This window comes from Lasioglossum baleicum, chromosome 8, assembly GCF_051020765.1.
Source record: "Lasioglossum baleicum chromosome 8, iyLasBale1, whole genome shotgun sequence".
NCBI classification, from domain to species: Eukaryota; Metazoa; Arthropoda; class Insecta; order Hymenoptera; family Halictidae; genus Lasioglossum; species Lasioglossum baleicum.
In genome coordinates this window covers 6,387,708-6,415,555 of record NC_134936.1, presented here as the reverse complement: position 1 = coordinate 6,415,555, position 27,848 = coordinate 6,387,708, and the positions used below count along the sequence as shown (strand labels likewise).

Here is a 27,848-nt window from a genome sequence, read left to right as displayed (position 1 = left end):
TCAAAGACTTGTAATCGGGTGATATTGGTTCGACCTTGAACCTTACAATTAAACCTTAAAAACAATTTGTACAAAATGTATTTATTAGCACTCGAGTGGTGACTCGGAGTCACCTTTTGTACATTACTGTGCCATTATTCCAAATATTGTTTACATTATTAAATAATGTTCGTATCTAATCAATTACTAAACATTTAAGTATTGTACGAGGTATTTGTTTATATTGTGCTAACCATCCGACGAGTTTCCGGAAATACAACATAATACGTTTAAAATGTTTCTCTTATAACATATGTTTTTTTTTTATTTTCAATGATCCATACTTAAGTACTTAAGTTGTCATCCATTTTCTTCGAACTCGTGTGTCTGTGTGTTCTACCAACCAAAACAAGAGATACGTATTTTCGGAATTATTTGGTTTGTACTACTTAATAATAATGATCAAATATACAATATTTTTCCATCTCATGCGAAGGAAAGTATTTGTAGATGGTAACATAAACTTCTACAGTATTTTGAACTATAATACTGTGTTATATATGTTACAAGTTGTTTTTCAATAGCCAAAGGTGGTAGTATCACAAGTGTAGTGTGAAGCAGTGTCGGAAGGAACGTTAATTTTTACGGTCTACTTATTATTCATTACTAGACAGCGGATGTGATGCATTTATGACAAAAATGAGTAAATGTAATTTGAAACATTAAAATTATTAGAAGAATTTCACAATACTGTTATATTATTTTCAACCTATTAACACTAACTGTACCCGGTGCAAAATGTATTATATTGTTTTATAAAAACTACAAGACTGAATTTATTTAGATGTTTCACAATTTTTATAACAGTAAGTGCTCGAATGAAGAAATTTATTGAACAATTTCTAATAGGAACATCTTTATAATTTCAATAATAAAAAAAATAAAAACGGTCTTGTTAAACTGTACTAATAAGGAAAATAAATAAATTTTTATTTTGCACAAAGATCCACTGTCTATTTGTTATTGTGAGTCATAGTCATTTGTTTCCATGAATATTTTTGTATAGTATTCCGCGAAGCATTTACTAACACAGTAATATTGCTCAAAACATAGATTTATAAATTGTATAAAATTGTTTACGTAATATAGACCAAATGAAGAAACGTAGAATATACAATGAAGAGAAATATCTGTTATCAACAGCAAATATAAATCTGTTATCTACAGCATACATACGCAGGGTGGTCGGTAAATGGTGGTACGACCGGAAAGCGAGCGATTCTACATAAAAAAAATCGAGTGTAAATTAAAATGTTTTCGTACGAGGCTTTGTTTTCGAAAAAATGGACGATAAATATTCGCCAGGGACACGCGCACTTCACTATCATCTCTCTGTAGTTTGGCTTTATTGTACTGGGTAATCAAGCATGTACCATATTTAATTCAATTTTATTGTCACAAAAATTGCTGGAAATATTGCTAATTCTCTGTTATTGACAAAAAATAAAATTTAGCTGAAGTTGCCGTAGCTTTCAAATGCCGTGTATAAACATTGTTCACAAAAACAAAATGTAATAGCATACAACAATAGCATACAATACATATTAGCGTACAATAATAGCATACGGCTCAGCGAATTTTCAACTTCGATTTTTTCGAAAACTAAGCCTTGGATGGACAAATTTTATTCTACATTTGTTACTCGTTTCTTTCACAAGTGATCGTATCGTGTCCGCTTCTACATGTTATTCGGCCGTACCCTGCGAAAATGATTATTAAATAGTAAAAAACAAAAAATTCCGAAAACACGCATCCTCTATTTTGATTGATGGATCATACATGTTGTGTGTGAAATAGGTCAACAATTAGTAAGAGAAGTAACGAATGAAATTTAAATATTTTCAAAATGCTTAAACAAATGAATTTTTGGCTGCTCTTTACTTTACCGGTCTTAAAATTTGTGCCTTTCTCCTATAAATTATGATGTGTTTGGTGTGTAATCAAGTAGATTTGTACCCGGAGCGGTTGCACTTCGAAGTTTCGATCCTCTAGGATCAAAGGTTCAGGAGTTATGCTTGCTTAAAAAGCTGTGCATTTTTCAGTGTTTTTGACAGGTAAGGGCGCCGCTTAGCGAGCAGAACCGCTAGATGGCAGCACGGACACGCGTTAATGCTGAATATATACATGGACACGATGTTGCGTTTTAACACATTACCGACTGGTGATTATTGCATAATTTTGAAAAATCTATGGTACATGGCTAAACACTTTTTAATGGAACCTTCAATAGCAACAGCAATTTTCATTGTGAACTAACTAGTCACCCTCGATAACGTCATCTAATAGTTTCATTTAAGATTGCAATATGAAAGTATTTTCCTTTGGCACAGCACAATTATTGAAAATCCCATTAATAGGCTTCCGGTAGGTAAAGTGTTAACTGGTCTGGGTTAGGTTTTTGTAAATATTTTCCACGATATTTCTTCTCCAACATTTTCTGAGATATTTTCTCTATTTTAACGATATTACTGTGTGCCCGTGCTGCCATCTAGCGGCTCGCGATCGTCACTACAAACCAATATGGCGGTGCCCTTACCTGTCAAAAACACTGCAGATTGATCAACTTTAAGCAAGCATAACTCCTGAATCATTGATCCTACAGGATCGAAACTTCGATCTGCAGCGGGCCTGGGTACAAATCTACTGGATTACATACCAAATACATCATACTTTATAGAACAAACGCACAAATTTTGAGTCCGGTAAAGTAAAGTTTACCCGAATTTTTTTCTGAAACTTTCGTTTGTCATTAAAATACCCATTCACAACCACATAGTCGAAGAAAATGTATTGCTTTATTATTTTGATTATTCGTATTACCCTCTACTTTGAGGGCTGTTTTCATACTCCAAATATGAATCATTGCAAATGAAAAACACGTGTTCAAGTATTAGTTAACGAATTATCTTTTACATCGTTCAAATCAGCATGTTGTCTAGCTAGCAAAGTGATGTCTAGTCTGCAGATTAGAAAAATATTTTAAAAAATTCAAGAATGTTATTACCAGACTGCGGATAATAGCTTTTTTTGGTAATAGCCTTTTTAGATCTTAAATGAATTAGAATCGTCCTAAATTCTGTTGTATTTTATATGCCAACATTTTTTGAAAATTGTCGAAAGTCATAATTGTAAAGCCACATTATATTACTTGTACAATTCATTAATAGAAGGCATATATATTTTCACTCGACGTTTGTTTCATAAAGAGAACTTGGAAAATCTTTATTTTGCATTAACATCTGCAGTCTAGTGGTGTTGTTAAACATTTTCTGAAAATTTTCAAAAGCCATAATTGCATAAAGATCCGCAGTCTAATGATTACATTATAGTTTTATCAGTCACATTATATTACTTGTACAATTTATTAAAAGAAGACATATATATATTTTAACTCAACGTTTGTTTCATAAAGTTATCTTGGAAAATCTTTATTTTGCATTAACATCTGCAGTCTAGTGGTGTTGTTAAACATTTTTTGAAAATTTTCGAAAGCCATAATTGCATAAAGGTCCGCAAAGTAATTATTACATTACACTTTTATCAGTCACATTATACTACTTGTAAAATTCATGAAAAGAAGATATATTTTAACTCAACGTTTGTTTCATAAAGTTAACTTGGAAAATATTTATTTTGCATAAATATCAGCAACCTAGTGGTGTTTTCAAAATATTTTTGAAAATTTTCAAAAGCCATAATTGCATAAAGATCCGCAGTCTAATGATTACATTATAGTTTTATCAGTCACATTATATTACTTGTACAATTCATTAAAAGAAGACATATATATTTTGACTCAACGTTTGTTTCATAAAGTTATCTTGGAAAATCTTTATTTTGCCTAAATATCAGCAACCTAGTGATGTTAAAACCGAACACGGGAAACTGGACCCATTATTATAGCATAAAAGTGTCGAAATATTTGAAACATGGTTTGAATCAATCTATAAATCTTGTACGTTCAATTTAGCATTGAAATAGAGTCCCACGATTCCGGTTTGAAACGGTTAATACCGAACCGTTCATTTCAATGTCTGACATTCTAATGTTTTGACCAAGCGCTTCAGTTTGATACACGGTGCTAACATGGTTTAGCGATAATCGCCTTGGAGAAATCGGGTTATACCGAGGGTGACGTAAGCTGTTTCACGCTATCCCCTTTAAAGCATCATAATACTCGCTTTACTAAGGAGATTAGATTTTTAAATATTTACAAGCAATGGAAAACCACGAATTATTCGCCTGGAGAGTCGCTCTAGAACCTTCACTAAATCATAGTCTGCGATCAATCTCGAGATTCGCGAGTCTTGTTCGTGAAAGCTTGGGAGATTTATCGACAACTTTCAAATTTCCGCGAGGCTTTTGGCCACCTTCAGAGAAGAGACTGTGTATATCTATTTTAGAATACTCGAGCCATTTTATTAAATGTGTGATGCATGTATTGACAGAATAAAATAATCATTCACTGTGCATTTTTATACTTTGGTCCACATCATACATGTGTGAAATACATTGTATAATATTAGGAAAACAACTATATTCTTGGGAGCCATTTTGATTTTAACCCTTTGCACTCGGAGCTTTTTTAACTCGAAAATGAAACATTGCTTCCGAACTAGAATATTTCCTTTCTGGATGATTTTTTACATTTTATGGACATAAAATTGGTATAGTACCCCATACAATAACTAAATGTTTAGTAATTGATCAGATACTATTGATTAGAGACTAGGGATTGGAATACCGGACTAAAAATACAATACCGGTATTCAGTATTTTTTTAAACGTTGTACCGGTATTAGGAATTTTCATGAAGGTACAAAAATATAGTTTAATAGAAAAAAACATTAACTAATTTATTGACTTCATACTTTTGAAATGTGATTGTAAAATACATAATGAATATTGAACTATCATTAAGCCTTGAACGTATTTTTTTGCACAAATTACCTGCAGTTGAAAATGCTCTTTCCGCATCCACGTTGGTTGGTGGTGCTGTTAATAATGAGCGATATACTTTCTCTAAATATTTGCCTCCATGTCCTTCATCTTCTAACCACTCGGTCTCTCGTCTAACGGTTTTGGATAAATCTATTTTTTGTATGATTGTTCGTGGCAATTTTTTTATTTATAACTAATTGTAATTTCTTCTCGGGAGACAATTCTTTTTCGATATTAACATCAACATCATCTTCAATGAATTCTTCTGGATAGATTTGTGTTCGGTTTTCATAAATGTTTTTGTGGAAATTAATGACGAACTTAATTAAATTTGACCTTGTTAGCTTCTTTTCTTCCTTTCCGTTTTCTTTTTTAAAGTCGTCATAATTATGTAAATAACTTAAAATATTTTCTAGTTCACTATGCCTTTCCTGTATACGAATTTTCAATGCACTGTATAATTCCTCAGACAGTGGCGTGCCCTGATCTCTAAGTGATTGCAACATAAGATTTATTGCTGCATTCGCTGTTAATAAGTTGGAATCCTTCCGACATAATGCTTCCGCAGCCAGCTTTATTGGAAGCAGAACTGATACAGTTTTTGATATTAAATCGAATTCACTATCGGAAAAATTAATTTGTAAGCTAAGTCAATTAATGCTTTCTGAATTGAACAAACTGTTCCAGCGTGTTTTAGAATCTAATATTAGCATAAGTTCTTTTTTTATTTCAGTAAGTATATATCTTTTTGAAAAACGGCATTTTTAGTAGGGGAACGTTTAAATATTTTAACAACTTTTCGAATTTTCTTAATTATAGGAAGCAATCCTTGGTAAGTTAATATTTCGTTCTTGTTACTATTATCTCGGTCATATTCAAACGAAGTACTTTCAACAATTGCATTATTATATTCTTCATTGTCACTCTCTTCGAAATCAAAATCAGAAGTTTCTAAATCCAGATTTCAGCGGCGAACGTATTTCAAATAAGAGTAGATGCCCCAAACAAAATATTTATTATTTATAGCTAATACCGGTATTTTACCTTAGCAAATACCGGTTTCACGAAATTGCAAAATAGCACGAAATACCTGTATTCGGTATACCGGTATTGCAATCCCTATTAGAGATTATGTATATATCTATTTTGGGATACTAAAGCCATTTAATTAAATGTGTGTCGCATGTATTGACAGAGTAAAATAATCATTCACTGTGCATTTTTATACGTTGGCCCACATCACACATGTGTGAAATACATTGTATAATATTAGGAGAATAACTATATATATTCTTGGGAGCCATTTTGATTTTAACCCTTTGCACTCGAAGCTATTTTAACTCGAAAATGAAACATTTCTTCCGACCTAGAATTTTTAGAAACTATGGGTGAAATATAGAACAGAAATTTAAAAAAATCTGAGAATATTATTGTACGATGTTTTCGCATAAAATCGCTCATATTATATTTAACACTAACCGTACCGAGCCCAAAATGCGATTGGTATACCCTTTTTAATTAAAATGACGAATGAATTTATTTAAATTTCTCGCAATTTTTATAAAAATGCTTGCTAGAATTAAGAAATTTATTTAATAATTTCGAATGGGGTCATCCTTGCAACTTCAATAATTATAAAATAAAAAATGTAAAACCGGTCGTTTGACTTACACCCTCTGTCCCAAAAATAACCGGAATGGCTATACAGAATCAAAAGTAAACTCTGTCTCAGGAGAGAAGGGACTTGGGTAACGACCAGTTTACGTCGTTCGCTGCGCAGGTTCGCCCTGATTGGTAGTACTCCCAATGCACAACGCATGCGCGCAGTGGCACTGAAGCGACGCCACGCGCCGCAGCGCTGCAGACTGCCTCATTCGCGTTCTACCGGGTGTACTCAGGTGTACTGCATTACGCACGCTTCCACAGTTTTCTTTGTGTTCTGTTTGCACAGTGTTTTTGAAGTGTCAAAATTATGTAGATACAATATATTAACACACATCTACAAAAAATGTACAAATTATATATAAAATTAAATAAAATATATTGGGTCTTTACATAATTCAATCATATTCTTTGTGTGTAAATCGTAATTTGTACATTTCTTGTAGATAAGTGTTAATATAATAACACATATCTACAAAAAAATGTACAAATTATACAAATAAATTAAATATATTATTTATTACGCGTGCAAATAGTCCCGATTTCCCATTCCGAATCATTTCATGCTAACCCGTTTCACTCCGGTACACCGTGTACATGAATACTCGCGTCGAGTAGAGTGGGGAGTGGGTAGTGGAGTGGGAGTTCGGAGGTTCGCAGCAAGCCGCTGCCTCAGTCGAGCTGCGCGAATTGAGTCCCTTCTCTCATGAGACAGAGTTTAGTTAAAAAATCTTGACTAAAATCATTTTATTTATTCGAAATATTCTCCGTTAGCAGAAATACAGCGATTCGCACGTTCAAGAAGTGCATCAAATGACTTTTTCATATCGCTGATCGGAATGGTGTTGAGATTACTTGTCGTTGACCGTTGAATGTCTTCAATTGATGCATAACGATTTCCTTTCATTGCCAAGTGCAGCTGCGGGAATAGAAAATAGTCGCAGGGAGCCAAATCGGGTGAATACGGTGGATGTTGAAGCAAAAAAATGTGATGTTTTGTCAAAAAATCAGTGACAATTAATGCCCAATTCGGTTCAATTTTTGGTCAACCGTCAATCGATGTGGAACGAACTTTGAATTTAGCTTCCGAATACCAAGTTTTTCGGTTAAAATTCTATGAATTACTGTCTTGGGTATTCCAAGTTCCATTTCCATGAATCTCACTGAAGATTTTTTTGTAATTTTTACGAAATCACGCACTGTTTCGATGTTCTCTGCGGTCATCGTCTCAATTCATCGGCCTGAACGTTTATCGTCATCCACATCCTCTCTGCCCTCTCTAAATCGTCGATGCCATTCAAAAACTTGTGTGTTGTGATAAACAATTATCTCCATAAGCGATTTTAAGCATCTGAAGCAGTTTTCGTAGCACGTTCTTAACACAGAACTTAATGGAGATTCTTTGTTCCTTATTCATTTTTCGACTGATGTACACAAACTACTATCATTAAATGCGTCGTATCTTGGCTTCTACTGAACGAAATGTTATGAAATTTTTACAGGTTAGTAAAAAAACGCTCACGATTCATAAACCAAATTTCCGACTAACAGATGGCACCACTACTTTCGCTAAACTAGAGTCATTCCGGTTATTTTTGGAACAGAGGGTGTAATACGCTGTCCTTCGTTGCGTTCAAAACTTTCATCGTCGATTAAACCACTGAACACAGTTGAAATGATATCGTGTTTGCTGTCATTTTAGCCATAAAAGTGCTAGAAATAAGTTAGTGAAAGTCCCATAAAAAAATAATGAAAAGTAAAAAAGTTTTGTAATTGGATTAGTAGTGGTTGACACCGATACGCTTCAGCTGCGCGATCCGTATTTACATGCTGTCCTTTTCTACGTTCGGCTTCGTCTGTACGCAGTCATAAAAAATAATGTCTCTACACGATATGTCTCCGTGAAGAACACAACCGTTGGAAAAATATCAATTACAGTGATCAAAACGTTTTTATCCTCAAAAATGTCGTAGAAGGGAGAAGAAAATTTATATTTTTTGTATGGCCACAATTTATATTAACGCGTAAATATTGATTACAAACTGGGACTGTTATAACCAAAAAGAAAAATGTCATAGAATAACAAGTATTTCATCGACTAAAATAGTGTTGTTTACAAATAAGGATTATAAGTAACCGAAAATTTTTTCTCTTCTTGGTAAATGTTGTCGTTATCGATAAGAGAAATTCACTTCGATCGCTCGTTACAGTTATTGATAAAGGAAATTTGTAACAGTTATTATTAAATAGTACAACTTTCAAATGGTAGACAATCAATTATTTCATAAATTTTTTATTCCTAGAATTAATTGCTACAATTAAAATTTAATGTGACAAACAAACTGATTTTGTGTTGTTCTTATGGTCTGTTGATTCGTCTTGTTGTATGAAACCTTCTCAATGAATTTCACTTGCTTGTTCCATTCACTTGGCTTGCTCCATCCGAAAAAGAGTAGAACAACTCAATAAATAAGCAACCAAAATGAATTTTCTCATAAATAATTATTATGAAGAGGGGAAAAGAAATTCGATCATCGATAACTGTTATGAGCGTTCGAAATAAATTTCTCTCATCGATAACTGCTTTGAGCAATCGAAAATCATCGATAACAGTTATCGAGGAGGATCCAATCGTTTTGGCCACTAATAACTGTTATTTGTAACCAAAAAGTATAAAAATCTATATTTTTTAATCATTTTGTTCTTAGAACTTTTTTCTTTATATTTTGTGTACATTATCTTCAATTTCAATACTAATCAACTTTTTATTAATAATTTTTATCGTAGAATATTTTAGAATAACTGTCATTTTTGGTTCCTGATTACGAACGACTCAAATTTTATTTCATCTAAAAAGGAACGCGTAGCATTCATATTTGCTGGGCTTTGTTAAAATCTTTATCACGAGCCTGACACGTCGAAATACGGCAAGCTGTTAACAAAACGTGTCCACGCGAAAAAACTTGTCGTGAAATATAAAGAAAAATGAAGCTTTATGGAAATTTCGGGCGGTGTATTGTATTTTCAATGTTTTATATCATGGAATATTTCGTTCGTACATTTTATTTGTCAATAAATAAATGGGAACGCTGAAAGAGAAAGTAATCTTCAGCACCTCCGAGCTGTTATTAAATATCAAGTTCGGACATCTGTATATAAAACCTTTGTTCCATTTTATCAACGTTCTCCTGGTGAATACCTCCGAGAGACTTTCCTGTCTGTTATTTCCAACAAAGGGACGATTTATTCTGGGGAAAATAAATAGCCGTATCAATTCCAAGGAAACACCGACGCCAGAAGAAACGCTCCTCGCCAGTACTTTATCAACATTCACCGCCACAAATCAATGGTGTTTAATCAAAATCCAAGGGTGTCTTCCCTAGATGACCCTCGACCTCGTAGGATCCCCAACATAAATTCTTCATCTCCCTTTACTCTCTTTGATCGAGCACGGTCAACATTGCAAATGATCTCCATCCAGTCTGAAGTTTGAAAGTGGGTTTAGATTGATCTTATTGTTAGAGGGATAAAAGATCGAGGCGAGTTTAATACGCAAGATGGAATATAAAACGCGCCGAGGGGCTAGATGGAAAATGGATGTAAATTTCAATGACTTCATTTTGTTGGATCGTCTTCCACCAGTGGACTACGTTTAGGGGTCGTGTGAGCCGTTTATTTTGAAAGTTGCCCAAGTCCATTTGTCAATTGTATTTTGTTGACAGCAGTGACGTGTACAACTTGAAGTTAGCTGCCATAAACAACATTTTTTGGATAAGTATAATAAGAGTATACGATAATTTTTGGCAAGACCCGGGGCAGAGTTGGGCAAAATGTAACTTCAATTACAATTACTTGCCAATTACTGTAATTTGAAATTGCAGAAATAAAATTACAATTACATGTAATTGTAATTGGTAAGTGCAATTACTTTACGAATCACTGTAATTGGTAGTTGCAATTACAAGTAATTGTAATGGGTAGTTGGAATTACAAGTAATTGTAATGGGTAGTTGCAATTACAAGTAATTGTAATGGGTAGTTGCAATTACTTAACGCTAAAATGGCACTAAAAAAAGGTAATTAGATACCTACTCAATGGAAATGTCTAAAATGCACAAACAAAAAGCATATGTTTGCAAGCACAATTGTGATCAAATTATGAAGGGTAGAAAAAAATAATTTTATTTTTTGGGGGTGGGGATTGCAAGCAACCCTTCGAGTGACCACTTCCAAAAAATTCAAGAACAATGTTCAAAAGTGTTAATAACAATGTTAATAATAATAATAATAATAATAATAATATTTAAAAATGGAATACTACATTTTTTCTTCAAAAAATAATAGCAGGTACTGAAACATATATGTGTACATATATGTACGTATATACATTTTATCATGGTAGCTTTTGTTGTGTATTATTTTAACGTTAATGAAAATTTTCCGACGTCAAATATGTATACGGCTTTTTGCCAGAAGCAGTGCAAAGCCAGATATAAAAATAGTTGGAGCAAATAAATACGATCTTTAGTCTGTTGCGCATATAAACGTGCGTTAATGGAATTTTTATTCAAATAAAGAGATTAAATTATATAAAATTATACAAATAATTCAATGTCACTTCCATAGAATTTCGTTAAAACATTATTTGGCTATTCAAATAATGAAATCATTTTTAAAACATTATTTGGCTGTTCAAATGACGAAATCATGTTTAAAAAATTTATTGAGCTGTTCAAATAAACTAGTACCGTATTATTATTCATATTTAATGTGCGCCCAAATAATTCGTTTAACAATCGTATCCGCGATTTTAATCGAATATTTTCTGCCAGGGGTAGCATTTACGAGCTTATTAACGTGGTACATGATGTTATTTGATGCCACTTTTCGACGACAGTCGCGTTTTCTCGCATAGGACTAGCACTGAATGACGCTCGTCGCTTGAAATGGTGTTCCGGCCGGCGCGGCGTATTCACACTGATGAAATGCTTGTCTATGGCGTGCTACGTAAAATTTCGAATACTGTGAACGATAAAGCGGCGTCTTTATTATGAATGTAAATTCTGGGGATTTTTCTTGAATAGGAATATTTTTTCAGAATTACATTCAAATTGAGAGTTTTAAAACGACGCCGTTTCGACCGCGGCAGATCGAAATAAAGCGCGTAAAAACAGAATTGAATATTTTCTCTGACCCAAGTTAAATCAAGATCCAGCAAAGAAGTCCACGTAAAAACAGAACTGGGTCTCTTTAAATCTCGCTCATGGAATCAAGTCATGGAAACTTCAACAAAATTTTCTTCAGTGCAATGTACTAGTATTTATAAATATAAAAATTTGTTTTAGTAGATTAATCAATGTAGAATGATTTTATAAATCAAATAAAGTAATTGGCGTTGTTACAATTAAGAACACAAACTAGATATTTCTGGATTGTCTATTCATTACAGGATCAATCGAATTCTTCTGCAGGTTAAACTTCACCTGAGGGAACCAGAAACTTTTTAACGTTATTTATGCAATATTGTTGATTATGGCGAGAAAATGCCAAAGATCCAACTTTTAGTCTTAGGGAACCACTGGTTTAGAAGTTATGTGTGTTTAAAGTTGAGCGATTTTCAGCGTTTTTAACAGGTGAGGGTGCGGCACAGTGGTCCGAATCGAAGAAGTTTGTGTCATTTTGTTATAACTTTTGAACTATTAGAGATATCGCAATGAAATTTTCACCAAAAATATTTAAAAAATAGTAATTCTTACCTAGACATAATTAAATATTTTTTTGCATTTGTTAAACAATAATTTTTACTAACTTTTTATTGATATTTTTTATTAAAAAATTAAACTTTCAAATATAGTTTTTCAACCTTTTTTTACTTGTTGTGAATAATAATTTTTAGTGTTGGTCTTAACACACAAAAGAATGCTTTCCTGTGTAAAAAAGAGTAAATATTTTAAATACATATTGCGACTAAAATAGTACTAAAATTATATTTTGTCAATATTACCACAAATAAAAGAGTAAGCTAATAAAATAAACATACCATAATTTGTCTTTCGTGATGATCTATGATGATCGATTGCATTAGCTAATTAATAACTCTACTGCCTCAGGATTCAGTATTTTAGGATTTCTTTTACATGTTAATCTTACATTCAGCGTCAATATTAAGTGGACACTCTTAAAAATCGCATAACTTTTTAAAAATTGGTCGAAAGGACTTGAATTTTTTAAAGATGTTAGACCGACTAGTTCGCTAGAGAATAAGTAAACAAAAATTTATTAAGATTGCAATTGGTAGAAATTATACAAAATTTTAAAAAGTGATGTTTTGTCAACTTTTTTATCTGGGCCTGTAACGATAATTAAAAAAATGCGTTTTATAGATTTCGGTAACTTATATGGTCAACATTGCAATGAGCTACATATGTTTAAAGATGAGAGTTTAAGGGTGAAAGTCGCAGATTTGAAGAAAACATTATTTTTTCAATTTTGTATGATTTCTACCACTTGCAATCGTAATAAATTTTTGTTTACTTATTCTCTAGCGAACTATATAGTCGATCTTTAAAAAATTTCAAGTCCTTTCGACCAATTTTTGAAAAGTTATGCGATTTTTAAGAGTGTCCACATAATATTCACGCTGAATGTAATTGTGACATGTACGGGTCAGATGTTAACAATAATCTCAAATAGTTTTCGAAAGCTGCACAAGGTTCCAAAGATAGAAATAAATGCAGCGAGAACGCTAAGAAACTCTCATCATTCGTTTCATTATATTTTTTAAAAATAAAAGTGACTATTGAAGTTAATTTATTGTATATACATATATCTTTACTCTATTTATCTCTTATAATGATATTGCATAAATGTTCGTATTTGGAAGACATTTGATCAGTCATACGAGCCTGTTTTACTTTACGCAAGCGAAACTCGTCGCGAAGTAACATGACAGCTTTGAACAATGATAAGTTGCAAAGTAGGACGAGGTAGGACAATATTCTTGCATAATTATATACGGGAAACAATGCCGAAAATGATCCTTCATGACCCTCTAGATATTCCTTGTCAAATGTAAAAAATTTGGCCAATTTTTTTATTTCATTGAATATTAATGTTTAACATATTGTAAACAATAACTTTTAGTGTCGATATTAATTTTGTAACACAAAAGTGTGCACTTCATCGTAAACAAAAAAAAAATCAGAAATATTAAGTGGTGTGATCAGGGCACCTCGAAGAAGAGAAGCAATTTTCTTGGTGAAAAGTACTATCTCTAAATGTCTACCTTTAAGTATTCGTCCTAATTACAATTCTTGGTAAACTGCATTAATTTTTCCATTTTCGAGGTTGATTGACATTTAGGAAGCAATACAAATTTGTTAGAAATCGATACGAGAAACTTAACTTTTTAGCTAAATAACACTAACTTCTTCGATCCGGACCACTGTGTGCCGCCAAGTTAGCTGCTAGATAGCACCACAATTATGTAATGACACCGCCATTAATTAAAATCTAAATGTTTAAAAGATTAGTGAACCATAATGCCAAAAGTCAACATTTATTTCTGTGTCAACGTTACTTGCTCAGGGAATTTGATCAAGCAGAACAGAAAAGTAGACAACTTCTTAAGACCATTTCTTTCAGCCCGAAGTAAAGAAAAATCAAAGTTTTCATAGATTAGAATTACAGACTTTTCCTTTTTACAATTAGAAAAGAATGGTGGTTATATGTATAATTGATTAATAAAACTGTATTCTTTAAAATTTGACCCCATTGAATATTATTTTCAAATCGGGCACGAACTTGTGCAATCATCTGATAAAATGCCTTCGTATTTTAGCTAACGACATTCTTTCGAACCAACCGCGAATTGTTCGTTTTATGATAATACTCTCCTGAAAGTTGTGTTCGTGTGATGTGCAACTTCCCCTGTGCTGCGTCCTCATTTATATTCACGCCAGAACAGCACTCGGATTTCACATGTTCCCATTGTCTGGCTTACTTTATTCCCCGCCATTTTATTTTCATGCTATTAATGATCTGCCAATCTTATTCGTTTCAATGAACTTCAGAGTTTCTATTCGCTTGTCATATTCATATCCATCATTTGTTACATGCTACAGAGACAATGGACTGTGTATTTTTATGAATTTTTAATAACATTGATCGCGTAAAATATAGAACAGAAATTTTAAAAAATCTCAGAATATTATTATGCTGTTTCTGTGATAAATTTTTATTCAACTGTTACTTCCGACATTTACATGGCGGCGCCTTTACATCTTTAAGCATGTATAATTTTCTAACCAGTGAATTCCTAACGACAGAACTTCGATTTTTGGCATTTTCTCGTCAAAATCTACGGAATTGTATAAAAACAAGTTAAAATTTCTTGGTCCCCTAATGTGAAGGTTCACCCATCTTTGTCTTAATTATGACATTTTAATTACCGCATTAAAAGTTCAGTGTTATAAATTTTTTTAACGGGGCACCCTGTATATACGATAAGTACGATGAAAGAACAACTAATTGCGGATATGTATGCAAATTAAAAATTGTCCAAGTCAATTGTAAGCAACAGAAATTAAATAAAACTTCATTTTTTTCTTGTAATTACATTAAAAGACGTCAGATAATACAGGGTGAGTCCGAAGAAACAGAATACTTAAATATCTCCGTTACTTTTCGTTGTAGAAAAAAACTTCTTAGGACAAATAAGTTACACTATTTGAAGGACCACATGTAACGGTGTAAGGGAAAAAATTTTCGAGGTCATTTTTTTATGAGATTTCAAGGTCATCGATATTTTTTTTAATGGAATAAGGTATTTTTTTATACTTCAATCGATACAACTGGACATTCGTTATAAAAAGGTACTAACCTAAGTATGTCGAAAAATTAGTAGTTCACGAGATATTTCAATTTAAATAACTCTAAAACACCATTACCGTCGTACTAATTGTAAGACGTTATACAAGTAAGTAAACGCTAATCAATATCAATTTCAATTTCAATGTTAATTTTTCAATTTCAACTTCATTTTCAACTTCAATTTTTCAATTTCAACTTTAATTTCAACTTCAATTTCAACTCTTCCATTTTAACTTCAATTTCTATTTTTCCATTTCAACTTCAATTTCGATTTCAACTCATCAATTACAATTTTTCAAGATCAACGTCAATTTTTCAATTTCAACTTTAATTTTTCAATTTCAATTTCAACGTTTTCAATTTCAACTTCACTTTTTCAATTTCAATGTCAAGTTTTCAATTTCAACTTCAATTTCAATATCAACCCTTCAACTTCAATTTTTCAATATCAACTCTTCACTTCATTTTCAACTTCAATTTTTCCATTTCTACTTTAATATCAACTTCAATTTTGTCTCTCCCATTTCAACTTCAATTTCAACTCTTCCATTTCAACTTCAATTTCTACTCTTCCATTTCAACTTCAATTTCTACTCTTCCATTTCAACTGCAATTTTTACTCTTCCATTTCAACTTCAATTTTTCAATTTCAATTCGTTAATTTCAAGTCTTCAATTTCATGTTCAACGTCAATTTTTCAATTTCAATTTCAACTCTTCAATTGACACTAGCAAGTAAAGGCTAACGTCTTAGTACGACTCTCTTGTAAAAAATGACCTTGAAAATTTTTTCTCTTACACCGTTGCAGTCGGCCCTTCAAACAGTGTAATTTTGTCCTAAGAAGTTTTTTTGTACAACGAAAAGTAACGGAGATATTTAGGTGTTCATTTTCTTTGGACTCACCCTGTATAACAACATTCTTAAATTCTTCTGCCTTTTCTGTTTTGTGTTCCTTCTGTTATAAATGCATAAAAAATCCGCAGTCTAATAATAACAAATGCGGAAAGTGCGTCCAATTTATGTAATCTTAATGGTTTTAGTGCTAACTAAGTAAAACGGAACGTTATGTCGTGTCACTAACGTCCATTCGAATTGCGAATTACAATGCACGCCGCGCCGCACAGTGTGACGAATGGCCTTTTTAGCTGGACAAAATTAACTTTCAAATAAACAAAAACTAACTGTGCCAATATTATCTAAAATAACTATGTATTAAAACCCTCGAATATTAAAACTTAAAATTCTTTTGTTGTATGTTTACAGAGCGTGTAAACTTCACCTAAAAGGCGGACGCCTAACCTATAAATGAATGGGCACATTGTCATACGCGCTAGAAATATGTTAAAATGTACGAAGGAGTATTTAAATTTCCTATGTATGATGGATATAGCATCTCAAAACATGTATTTTCATTTTAGTAATTCCAAATTATCGATAACATTCCTCTATTTTTGTAAATTAAGTGTCAAAGACGGTACTTATTTTTCCACAGAAACGCCCATGTTACTCCTCTTCGTCAATGAATTAGTATATGCCCCACGTCGCCCCACGCGATGATTTTTACATTATTATAAAGTAGAGATTCTCTAGTTTATTGTAGTACCAAAATAAAATTGCTATACGTTGCTATAGCATACTAATTTTTACAATGAAGTTACGTCGTTTTACGTTCACGCTCGTGACAATCACAGCCCGGGCCGGGCCCGAACGCAGCCGATGCCGTCATCACTTAGCGGTTTGTTTAGTCTACTCGTTGAAACCTATGGATTGGTTTCGTTCATTGTATATTTGAGGAATATACAATGTAATGAATATACAATCGTCAGGTTTTCCTCCGAACTTTCTTCTTATGAAAATTGGTTTCTTCAGTTTCGAGCGATCAACGTGCAGTCTACATCTCCCTTGCATTTTTCATATATCTTTCAGTTTCGTTATTTTTATTGTTGTTGTTGTTTTTTATTGATATTGTTATTATTACTGTGTTTGTTGTTAGTGTTTTATTTGTTACGTTATCACATCAAACGTGATACCTTTTTTCAAATTTTTAGATTAATTTACATTTGTTTATAAGTTATTAGTTTCTAGCAACCGAGCGCTCCTATTTAATACTTTCATTTTGATCTCTGTTATTTCTGTTGTTTTATTTATATTTTTATGTTATTACATTTTTAATTTTCTATTATATTAAAATAATAAACAATAATATGCAGCAGATTATTTATAGATTGAAACCGTATACTAAACCAAAGAATAATTCTTTCCCGTATGTCTGAATCTCCAAAAAGTAAATTAGTAAATTATATTAACATTCTTTTTGTCCATAATTAAAAATGACGTCTTCTTTGATAATATCTACTACTTGTTATCATTCTGTGTGTTACATAGATCCATTACTAACTTCGTTGTATATTATATTTAATTATAAATCACTTAAAATATATTGTTTAATTAACAAAAACCAACTAAATGTTGTAAAAAGTTAATAATTATTCATATTTTATACAACTGTAAATATATCAATTGATAAATATAAAAAAATAGGCGATTTTTTAAGAATTTTGTCCAGCTAAAAAGGCCATTCGTCACACTGTGCGCCGTGGCAAAATGAATGAGTGAGATAGTCTATAGTCGGTTGACAGGTATTGATTTGTACGATTCTTAGAAATAGCACTATTCCATATTAGCTACACTTGGTCACTTTTCTCTAATAAGCAAAGAGTGTTGGTCGACTAGCCCCGGACCCTCTACGTTTTTTTATTTCTGCGAATGAACGATAACCGTTCATTAACGATAACCGTAGTCGTTCAATTAGACAAATAGGAGGATATACAGTCAGTTTCGTAATTGATGACAAGGGTATTCGACTACAGGTGGGAGAAAATTTAATGGTTGGTTTTCTCCATGACAATATACGGCGAGAATGAGTAAGCGCAATTTAATGCAGTGGACAAATTAAGGATGTTTTGGAGGTATATAAAAACGCAACAAAATTCTTGAAAATTTGACAAGATATAATTCTTACTAATTTAATGCAATTACCAAAGTTTGTGTTCGAGTCACTGCACCGTTTAAGAATTATAGCAACTTAAAGTTTGCACATTTTAACACGTCTTCTTATGGAGAATTCATAAAATTCCACTTCAAACCCAATTTAAACCTTGAAAAAACGCAACTGGAAACTCCAGTTTTTGTTTATATGTAGTAAAAATTATGTAATTAATTATGTTCAAAATTTATTAGGATTCACTAAACAGTTACAGAGCAAAAAAATTATAAACTGTTACGAAACGTCAAATTTATCGTGTTGTCTCTCACTAGCATGGAAACGCGACACGTGTAGACCACTGAATATAGCTACAGAGGGTACAGTATTCGCAAAAGTTTAATACACAATATACTCATGAATGGCTTTCATTGTCAATATACTGATGGATTTCGAATTTCTTTTTGTACTTTTGTCTCCCATTGTACCTCCAGAACATCCTTAAGTGAATTTAATGCTGCTCTTTACATAACCGGACTCAAAATTTCTGCCTTTCTCCTGTAAATTATGATATATTGGGCATTAGTTCAGTCAATGAATGCTCATAAGGGAGGTGTAGAGGGAAATAGAAGGAACACAATTTTTAACTTTGGGACTTTGTTTGGACTAGTTAGGAGGTAAACATACTAGAAGTCCCTACTCCTAGGAGGTGAGCGGAGTGCAGGGAGGCACGTAGAAGGGTCCCCTTTTTCGGTTTTCCGCTTATATCTCAGAAACTATGTGTCCTAGCGATAAGACCATTCTATACAAACTTAAAGCTGACAACATGTGCCATGAGATTGATTTTATTCAGTTTTTCGCTATCTCGCATAGTTTCCTAGATATCCGCGCTCAAAGTTCACTAATTGTGAAAAAGAAGAGCCTTATTTGACTAGCTATCTTTTCAGCACAATTAGTGAAATTTGAGTGCGGATATCTCGGAAACAATGCGAGATAGCGAAAAACTGAATCCAATCAATTTTGTGCCACATTTTGTCAGCTTTAATTTTGTATAGAATGATCTTATCGCTAGGACGCATAGTTTCCGAGATATAAGTGGAAAACCGAAAAGGGGCACCTTCTAAGTGCCCCCCTGCACCTCGCTCACCTCCTAGGAGTGGGGACTTTTAGTATGTTTACCTCCTAACTAGTCCAAACAAAGATGCAAAGTTAAAAATTGTGTTCCTTCCATTTCCCCCTACAACTTTTCGTTGACTGGACTACATGTAATCCGGTAGATTTCTACCCAAGGCAGCTGCAGATCGAAGTTTCGATCCTGTAGGATCAATGGTTCAGGATTAATGCTTGCTTAAAGTTGAGCAATTTGCAGTGTTTTTGACAAGTAAGGGTGCCGCATATTGGAGCCGCTAGGTGGTAATTAGTTGTAATTGGTTGGTGATTAGGTCGGGGGGGGGGCGAGGTAAGCGGCTCGCGGTCGTCCGAACCAAACAATATGGCGGGGCCCTTACCTGTAAAAAACACTGCAGATTGCTCAACTTTAAGCAAGCATAACTCCTGAACCATTGATCTTACAAGATCGAAACTTCGATCTGAAACCACCCGGGTACAAATCTACTGGATTGCATACGAAATACATCATAATTTATAGGAGAGAGGCAGAAATTTTGAGTCTGGTAACGTAAAGTTTACCCTTTGTTTACCGTTTGTTATTGTTATTAGACAATTGCTTAAGTTCGTGCCTGATTTTCATAGACATTGCAATACATTTACCTCTGTAAGCCTACCGACCATCAAAAGTGACTAATGTGTATGGTATTATAAAAATAACAAGATTAAATTTATTTATATTTTGTGCGATTTTTACTATAATATATACTGAAGTCAAAAACTGTATTCAATCAATTCCCATGAAAACACCTTTACAATCTTAATAATCTATATATATATATATATATATATATATAAAGACAGTCCTGACTCACTGATCAACGCTCAGGCTAAACCCTTGGACCTAGAAAGCTGAAATTGTGCACAGAGGTTTTCTTTATGATCTATACAAGGGATAAAAAAGGATATTTTGAAATTCAACCCCCGGATGGGGTGAAAAGTGGTTGCAACGTTTGTATGAGGAATATTTTGTTCGTGGTCGGATTTACTTCATACTTGGTTTTAATGCTCTTTGATATAATTAATCAAACTCCTGTTTCGGCATTTTAAAAAATTCAATCCCTAAGGGGTGAAAAGGGGTTGCAACGTTTGTATGAGGAATATTTTATTTCTGGTCGGATTTGCTTGAAACTGGGTCTTTATGGTCTTTGATATAATTAATCAAACACCTATTTCGGCATTATATCAAATTCAACCCCCGAGGTAGTGAAAAGTGGTTTTGAAATCTAAGATGGCGACATGACATAAAATTAAAACTCTATAGGGGTGAATGGAGGGTTGAAAGGTTTTTTGGAGAAATGATATCAATTTCCGAGGGCATTAAACGGTTTCAAATGAAAAATAAAAAATCGAAAAGGGGTCATTTGACCCCGTCGTGATAGGTTTAGTGTTAACAGACTTGATAGATATTAATAGGCTGCAGATGTGATGCATTCATGATAAAACTGAGTAGATCGAATGGAAAACAGTAAAAGAATTTGAAGATGCTGTTACACTATTTTCAACTCATTCAAATGATTCAGAAAAGAACTAAATGCCAGGGTAGATGCTGTGTCATGTAATTCATCCAGGTAATTTTTATTTAGTGTAGAAACCCGCAGTCTAGCTATTAAGCATTGTCATCGATTACTGCTTGCTCTTCATCAAAATGATGTCGCGGGCTGAAATGTTCTGATCAGATAAGTTTTATGGTGCGCGACGTGAAAAATGAGTTTAATCCATCATGTCAGCAGGATGTCTTTCATATCGCTGCCACATCTTAATAGTGAGACGAAGGAAGACTCTGCACTCTATTCGAATTGTTTGCGGTCCCGTTTACTCCAGCAAAGATGGACAAGATACATTTTACACCCCGAAACAGAGAAATCACTTTTTACTTAACTGCGAGATACTTCAACGAAACACCTCACTCAGCGTATTGTCCACCGAGAAATATACAGAATAGATTTGAAATACAAAATTGGAAAATCATCGCACAAATAATAATTTTCATGATTTCGATTGAAGCGAAGAAGTACAGCAATGCTTCGAATCTTGTTTCGTGCTTTTCATTCTTAAAGGTAGGCATTTAGCAATCGAATACAATAAAACAACAATCTAGAAAGTCTCCTGGTAATAAAAATTAAAATTTTGTTATTCTGTTTGTCATAACGGAAACGTTTTTATCGAATTTTTAAGATTTTCATGGCGAAAATATATGCACGAACAAGTTCCAAAATAATGCATTCTGTATTTGAAAAGACTTTAGTAAACACAGTAAAGCCTTGATCTAAGAAAACGGAATCATGCCCTCCACAATTACAAACTTCTTTATTTTTCATTATCTTTTTATGGAACCTCTTGAATTATTGAACAGAATTCGACTAAAATATAGTACGAATAAATAAGTAAATTGAAAACACTTATTTTTTACTTTAATATGGTTAAATTAATTTATCTCTCCTTGTCTCTCAGGAAAAGAAATTTTGCAATATTATTTCGAAAGTATTTCAGTACAAATAATTTATAATTTTTAAAAATTCTAGTTTACAGAAAACCAACCAAACTTGTTATTTATATATCCGCAATTTTAATAAATATATAGCTACTCTATAAATGAAATAAAGGTAATTTAAATTGCTTTAATTACAAAAATAAGGGATGACCCATTTTACAAAAGTAATCGAGCAGTTTCTAAATGAAATTCATTGTTGTCGCTAAATATCAAATAATTTCGAAACATCGCTGTACTCCTGTTTATCAACGAGTATATTTTCAAAATAAATAATGCAAAATCAAACAACATTGTTCCGAAACGTTGTTTAAATAATAATAATAATATTCACGATCTTTCTCCAAAATTAGTCGGTGAAATATCTCGCTAATGTCAGAATGTTACGAGAGATTATTGGTGATTATGGAACAAAGGATTGAATAAATTGCCACGAAGATTTTTTGATTCTCTCATACTTGTATCCTGTGCATGATGTATCACAATAGGCACATCAATTTGCTCGTCTCGTACACGGTGCGCTAGTTTCCATAAATCAATAATTGTGCGTGGACTATACATTGTAAGAAATATCTGCATCGAATTGATTTTTAAAGGACACGGCAGAAATCGATTTCAACTGAATTCCACATTCAAATTCCACGTTTCTACGAGCAATAGATTTCCATTGTCATTTTATGAGCTCAGTGAATCCGAAAAGTCATTTCAACACTAAATTTCCGATTCTCGAAAAATTGTCGACGTTTAACCTGTGGTAATTTCGAAAAAAGAAAAACAATAATACAGAAATTAATTTGCACAACGTACCGGATGGAAAACTGAATACAAATTTTTCTTTAAAAATGCTATTATTATAATATACACATTAAAACCCCGAAAAACTTTTTATCGTTGCTAAACCCACCACGGATTCGAAGATTGAAGCCTCCCCTTCGGATCAACCTCTTCAAAATTGTTGTAAGAATTCTTTCGCTGTTTCATAGAACAAAAATGAGCAATAACTTCGCTTTTTTAAAGCCATCATGGTGTAACTTACGTTGCTGTAAATTTGACAGTGCAAATCGTATATGAAATTTGTTTACGTCGTTGTAAAAGTCAGGCTTCACCTTTACACATGTATTTAGAAATTCCTGAATCGGTAGCACCGGTAGGATTTTTGCGAACAGAACTCGAAAATACCATTACGCAAGTATTTATTATATCTACTTAGAAAATGTCGTTGACACGAAACACTGGGAACGAAGTTACGAGGGAACATTGAAGCATTGACTCTTGAAATGTTTAAATCGCCGGGAAATCAGTGAATGCGTGTCTAAATTTATTACTCACGTTCTTACGAAATCACCTGTATAAACAACTAATCGATTAGTTGGTAAAAACACAATACAGTAAAAGCTCCTTCGTTGTCCTGAATCGTGGGCACGATCGTTGTCCAGTGCCTACCCATTCCACTGCCTGTTAACGCTCCGCAGGGCGGCGACGATTGATGTCGGCTCGGGTATATCGGTGTGAACACCACAACATTGACTCGAGTGAATCGAATACTCAAACTTCTTAATTTCCATGATTCCTTTATGGGACTTTCACTAGCTTATTTCTGACATTTTTCTGATTAAAATGAATATTTAGTGGATTAATCGACGATGAAAGTTTCGATGGCAACGAAGAACAGCATATGGGACATCCTTTGAACTGTGCCGACGACGGCGCACAGTGGGCCAAACCGACGAAATCTGTGTCAAACTCAAAGAACTTTCGATAGAAATGAGGTAGAGCGACGAAATTTTTTAAAAATTAAAACTGAAACTTTGCAGAATATGGGATAATTATAGAGATTGTGGTACGAACGTTTTTTAACCTTGAAAGAATTCGTTAAACTTGCACAGTTTCAAGAAAATTGTGGCTTTTCCAATACCACGCGCGGAAAAAAATTTTTTTTAACGTGCGGCACATCATTTCCCGTAGATTTTTTCACACTGATTTCAAATCTAGTTTCAAAATTTATCTACGACCTCAGGATTTTGCAAGAAATCGATTTTTGTGAACACAACTTATGAAATCATTTTTTCGTTGAAATGATTTGGTAACCCACTAGTTTGAAGGAATATTGTATTCTCATATATAAAACACATTAAAAATAATCATAATGAAGTATTTGAACGTTTACTTAAAATCAGCGTGAAGAAATCTACGGGAAATGATGTGTCGCATGTTAAAAAAAAATTTTTTCCACGCGTGGTATTGGAAAAACCACAATTTTCTTGAAATTGTGCAAGTTTAACGAATTCTTTCAAGGTTAAAAAACGTTCGTACCACAATTTTCATAATTATCCCATATTCAGCAAAATTTCAGCTTTCATTTTAAAAAATTTCATCGCTCTATCTCATTTCTATCGAAAGTTCTTTGATTTTGACAAAGATTTCGTATTTCATTCTGTCCTTCTCTATGTTCGGCTTTCTACTGAAGTCTCGCTCGGCGCGGTCGGCGCGATATCTAGACGCAGTCATAAATTAAAAATAGTGTCCGGGCACGATCGTTGTCCGCTCAAACCCCCGGCCTTTGGACAACGAAGGAGCTTTTACTGTACGATTATAATGCAAGTATGTTACTGTAGTCCGACACTTTTCCCTTGCGTCCTTTAAAAATTGGAATCCGTATTGTTCGATCAAATTGGAAACTTGTGAATAATGAACGTTCCGGATCAATGTGGTCTAACGCGACCTCAGAACTGTGCCGATGGAATTAGATTGAATAAATGATAAAGTGATTAATGTACAAAATGAATGCGTGCCGATTATACTGAACAGTTTGCATTATATAATCGGTGGTCGTGTTAATAGTGTATGTACATTAGAAATTACATGAAAATGTAGTGACTGATGAAATTAAATCGATATGTATGTTACACTGTCCGCAATAGTATAGTGCAGAGCCGGGCAACTACTTCCCCGCCGTCGCTGCGCGACCCCCACCATTAATTTGCCCGTTCTCCCACTCTTCAACATTTTGACGGAATTTTCAGAATACGTTCAATTGACACAGATTTACAAAACGTATTTGTTAAATTTTCAATATAGGCCCGCATAAAGAAGTTGTATAATGAAAAAAATTTAATTTAAAACGAAGTTTCAGTTTCGGAAGAACTGAACTTCGAATTGCATCTACTGAAAACCACCAACAAAACAAAATTTTGTTTATAGATATCGCTTTTCAATATGTTTAAATAAATGAATATATTTATAAAAATATCATATTGAGATTGCTTTCGATATAAATTTAAAAAAAAACCACCGTGTTTCGTGTCTCTATCATAAACAGAACAAAAGTTATTGAATTTTGTCCAAGAAACAGGCATTTCGGCGCACTGTGCGCCGGGAGAAGTGGGCGTATCCCTTGAAAATGCCTCCGATCGAGCAGAGTTGGGCAAAAATTTAATCAACGATTGACGACTAAATTTATACTTCAACCGTTAATCGCAATTAAAAATTAATCTCCACGTTTAGTCGTTAATTGTGGTTAACGATTAAATTTCTATTTTAGTCGTTAATTGCGATTAACGATTATTAATCATCAATCGGATAATTGATTATTGATTAACTGCTGAAATTTCGAAATGAAACACGTAATCAGAACTGTATGAATACTGAAAAAAATGTAAACCGAGTTTAGGTGTATTGTCATTTGGTCTATAATACAAACTCTGTTTACGAGCTTTTATGTTTGAAGTTATTATTCCTGGAAAGCTACGACCATGTTTTTGTTGAAATATATTATATTATTTCTGTCAATTCTCCATCCGCTCTCTGCTCCCTCTCTGACGATTAACTTCAACAATCGATTGAATCAATCGCCGATTTTTCGACGATTTCTTCATTTAATCAACGATTGACGATTAACTTCATCAATCGATTGAAACAATCGTCGATTTCTTCATTTAATCAACGATTGACCATTAACTTCATCAATCGATTCAATCAATCGCCGATTTTTCGACGATTTCTTCATTTAATCAACGATTGACGATTAACTTCATCAATCGATTGAATCAATCACCGATTTTTCGACGATTTATTCATTTAATCAATAATTGACGATTAACTTCATCAATTGATTGAATCAATCACCGATTTTTCGACGATTTCTTCATTTAATCAACGATTGACGATTAACTTCATCAATCGATTGAATCAATCACCGATTTTTCGACGATTTATTCATTTAATCAATAATTGACGATTAACTTCATCAATTGATTGAATCAATCACCGATTTTTCGACGATTTATTCATTTAATCAATGATTGACGATTAACTTCATCAATCGATTGAATCAATCGTCGATTTCTTCATTTAATCAACGATTGACGATTAACTTCATCAATCGATTGAATCAATCACCGATTTTTCGACGATTTATTCATTTAATCAATGATTGAAGATTAACTTCATCAATCGATTGAATCAATCGCCGATTTCTCGACGATTTATTTTCTTAATCGTATACATTAATCAATCAATCATGATTAAAATTTTAATCGATTAATGCCCAACTCTGCGATCGAGCAACGACTTGCCCATGCCTGGTCTAAGACGCGCTTCGTCCATCGCGAATGGTTCGCAGACATCGCGCATCGCGACGAAGGCGCGCGCTACATGAAAGAAAGGTTGGTGGGGAAAGCAGTAACAAGTAAGAACATGTAAGACCACTCCTTGACTTTACCTCCAGAGCCGGAGAACTGGCGCGCCGATGCCATACCGGCATAGGCATAGATAAATACCAGTTGATTGGTGAAAGACGGTGGTAGTCACTGAGAACAGGGAAAAGAAACAGTGTGCGGCCCATGGACCACCGGTTGCCCGGCTCTGGTATAGTGCAACGTTTCATAGTCGTGATTATTCGTCTAGACTGAATACAAATAGAAGATAGTATTATAAACAGACGAGACAAACACATTCCAATTAAACCACTTAATGACGTGGCATTCACTTGTTTGATCACTGATGCAGCTTAAGTTTCTCACACTTGTTCTCACGTCGCTACTCAACATTTCGTATCATTCTACACTAAAGCCGAGTAATTTACCTTGGTCAAATTCTAAAGCTAAAATTCTAAGCTTGATGCTTCACAAGTACGGTAGGATCTACGACCGGTCAAATGACTGATTTTACATTTTTTATTTTCTAATTGTCGAAATTATAAAGATGTGTGCTTGCATTAGAAATTATTAAATTAATTTCTTCATTCAAGCACGTATTGTTATAAAAATTGCAAGGGATGAAAAATAAATTCAGTGTTGTGATTTTTATAAAACAGTGTATAGCAGTCGCATTTTGTTTCCATTGATGTTGCAAAGATAAATATTATTAGAAATTTTATTAAATCAATTTCTTCATTCAAGCACGTATTGTTATAAAAATTGCAAGACATGGAAAATAAATTTAGTGTTGTGACTTGTATAAAATAGTGTATAGCAGTCGCATTTCGTTTTCATTGAAGTTGCAAGCATAAATATTATTAGAAATTATTAAATGAATTTCTTCATTCAAGCATCTATTGTTATCACAATTGCAAGGGTTGAAAAATAAATTCAGTGTTGTGATTTTTATAAAACAGTGTGTAGCAGTCGCATTTTGTTTTCATTGATCTTCCAATTATAAATTCCACCAGAAATTATTAAATGAATTTCTTCATTC

At 33.2% G+C, this 27,848-nt stretch overlaps 1 protein-coding gene across 3 annotated transcripts in view; it reads right to left on the bottom strand.

Moving 5' to 3' along the window:
• The window catches only part of LOC143211318 (potassium voltage-gated channel protein Shaw), a 163,043-nt gene that overhangs the window by 54,485 nt on the left and 80,710 nt on the right, over positions 1–27,848 (bottom strand). Inside the window, exon 3 of one of the 3 annotated variants that reach the window (XM_076428846.1) lies at positions 1,216–1,260. The exons of the other annotated variants lie outside the window; for them this stretch is intronic. Coding sequence (XP_076284961.1) covers positions 1,216–1,260 — 45 coding nt within the window. The remainder of the gene's footprint in view (positions 1–1,215; positions 1,261–27,848) is intronic. 3 annotated transcript variants of the gene reach the window in all.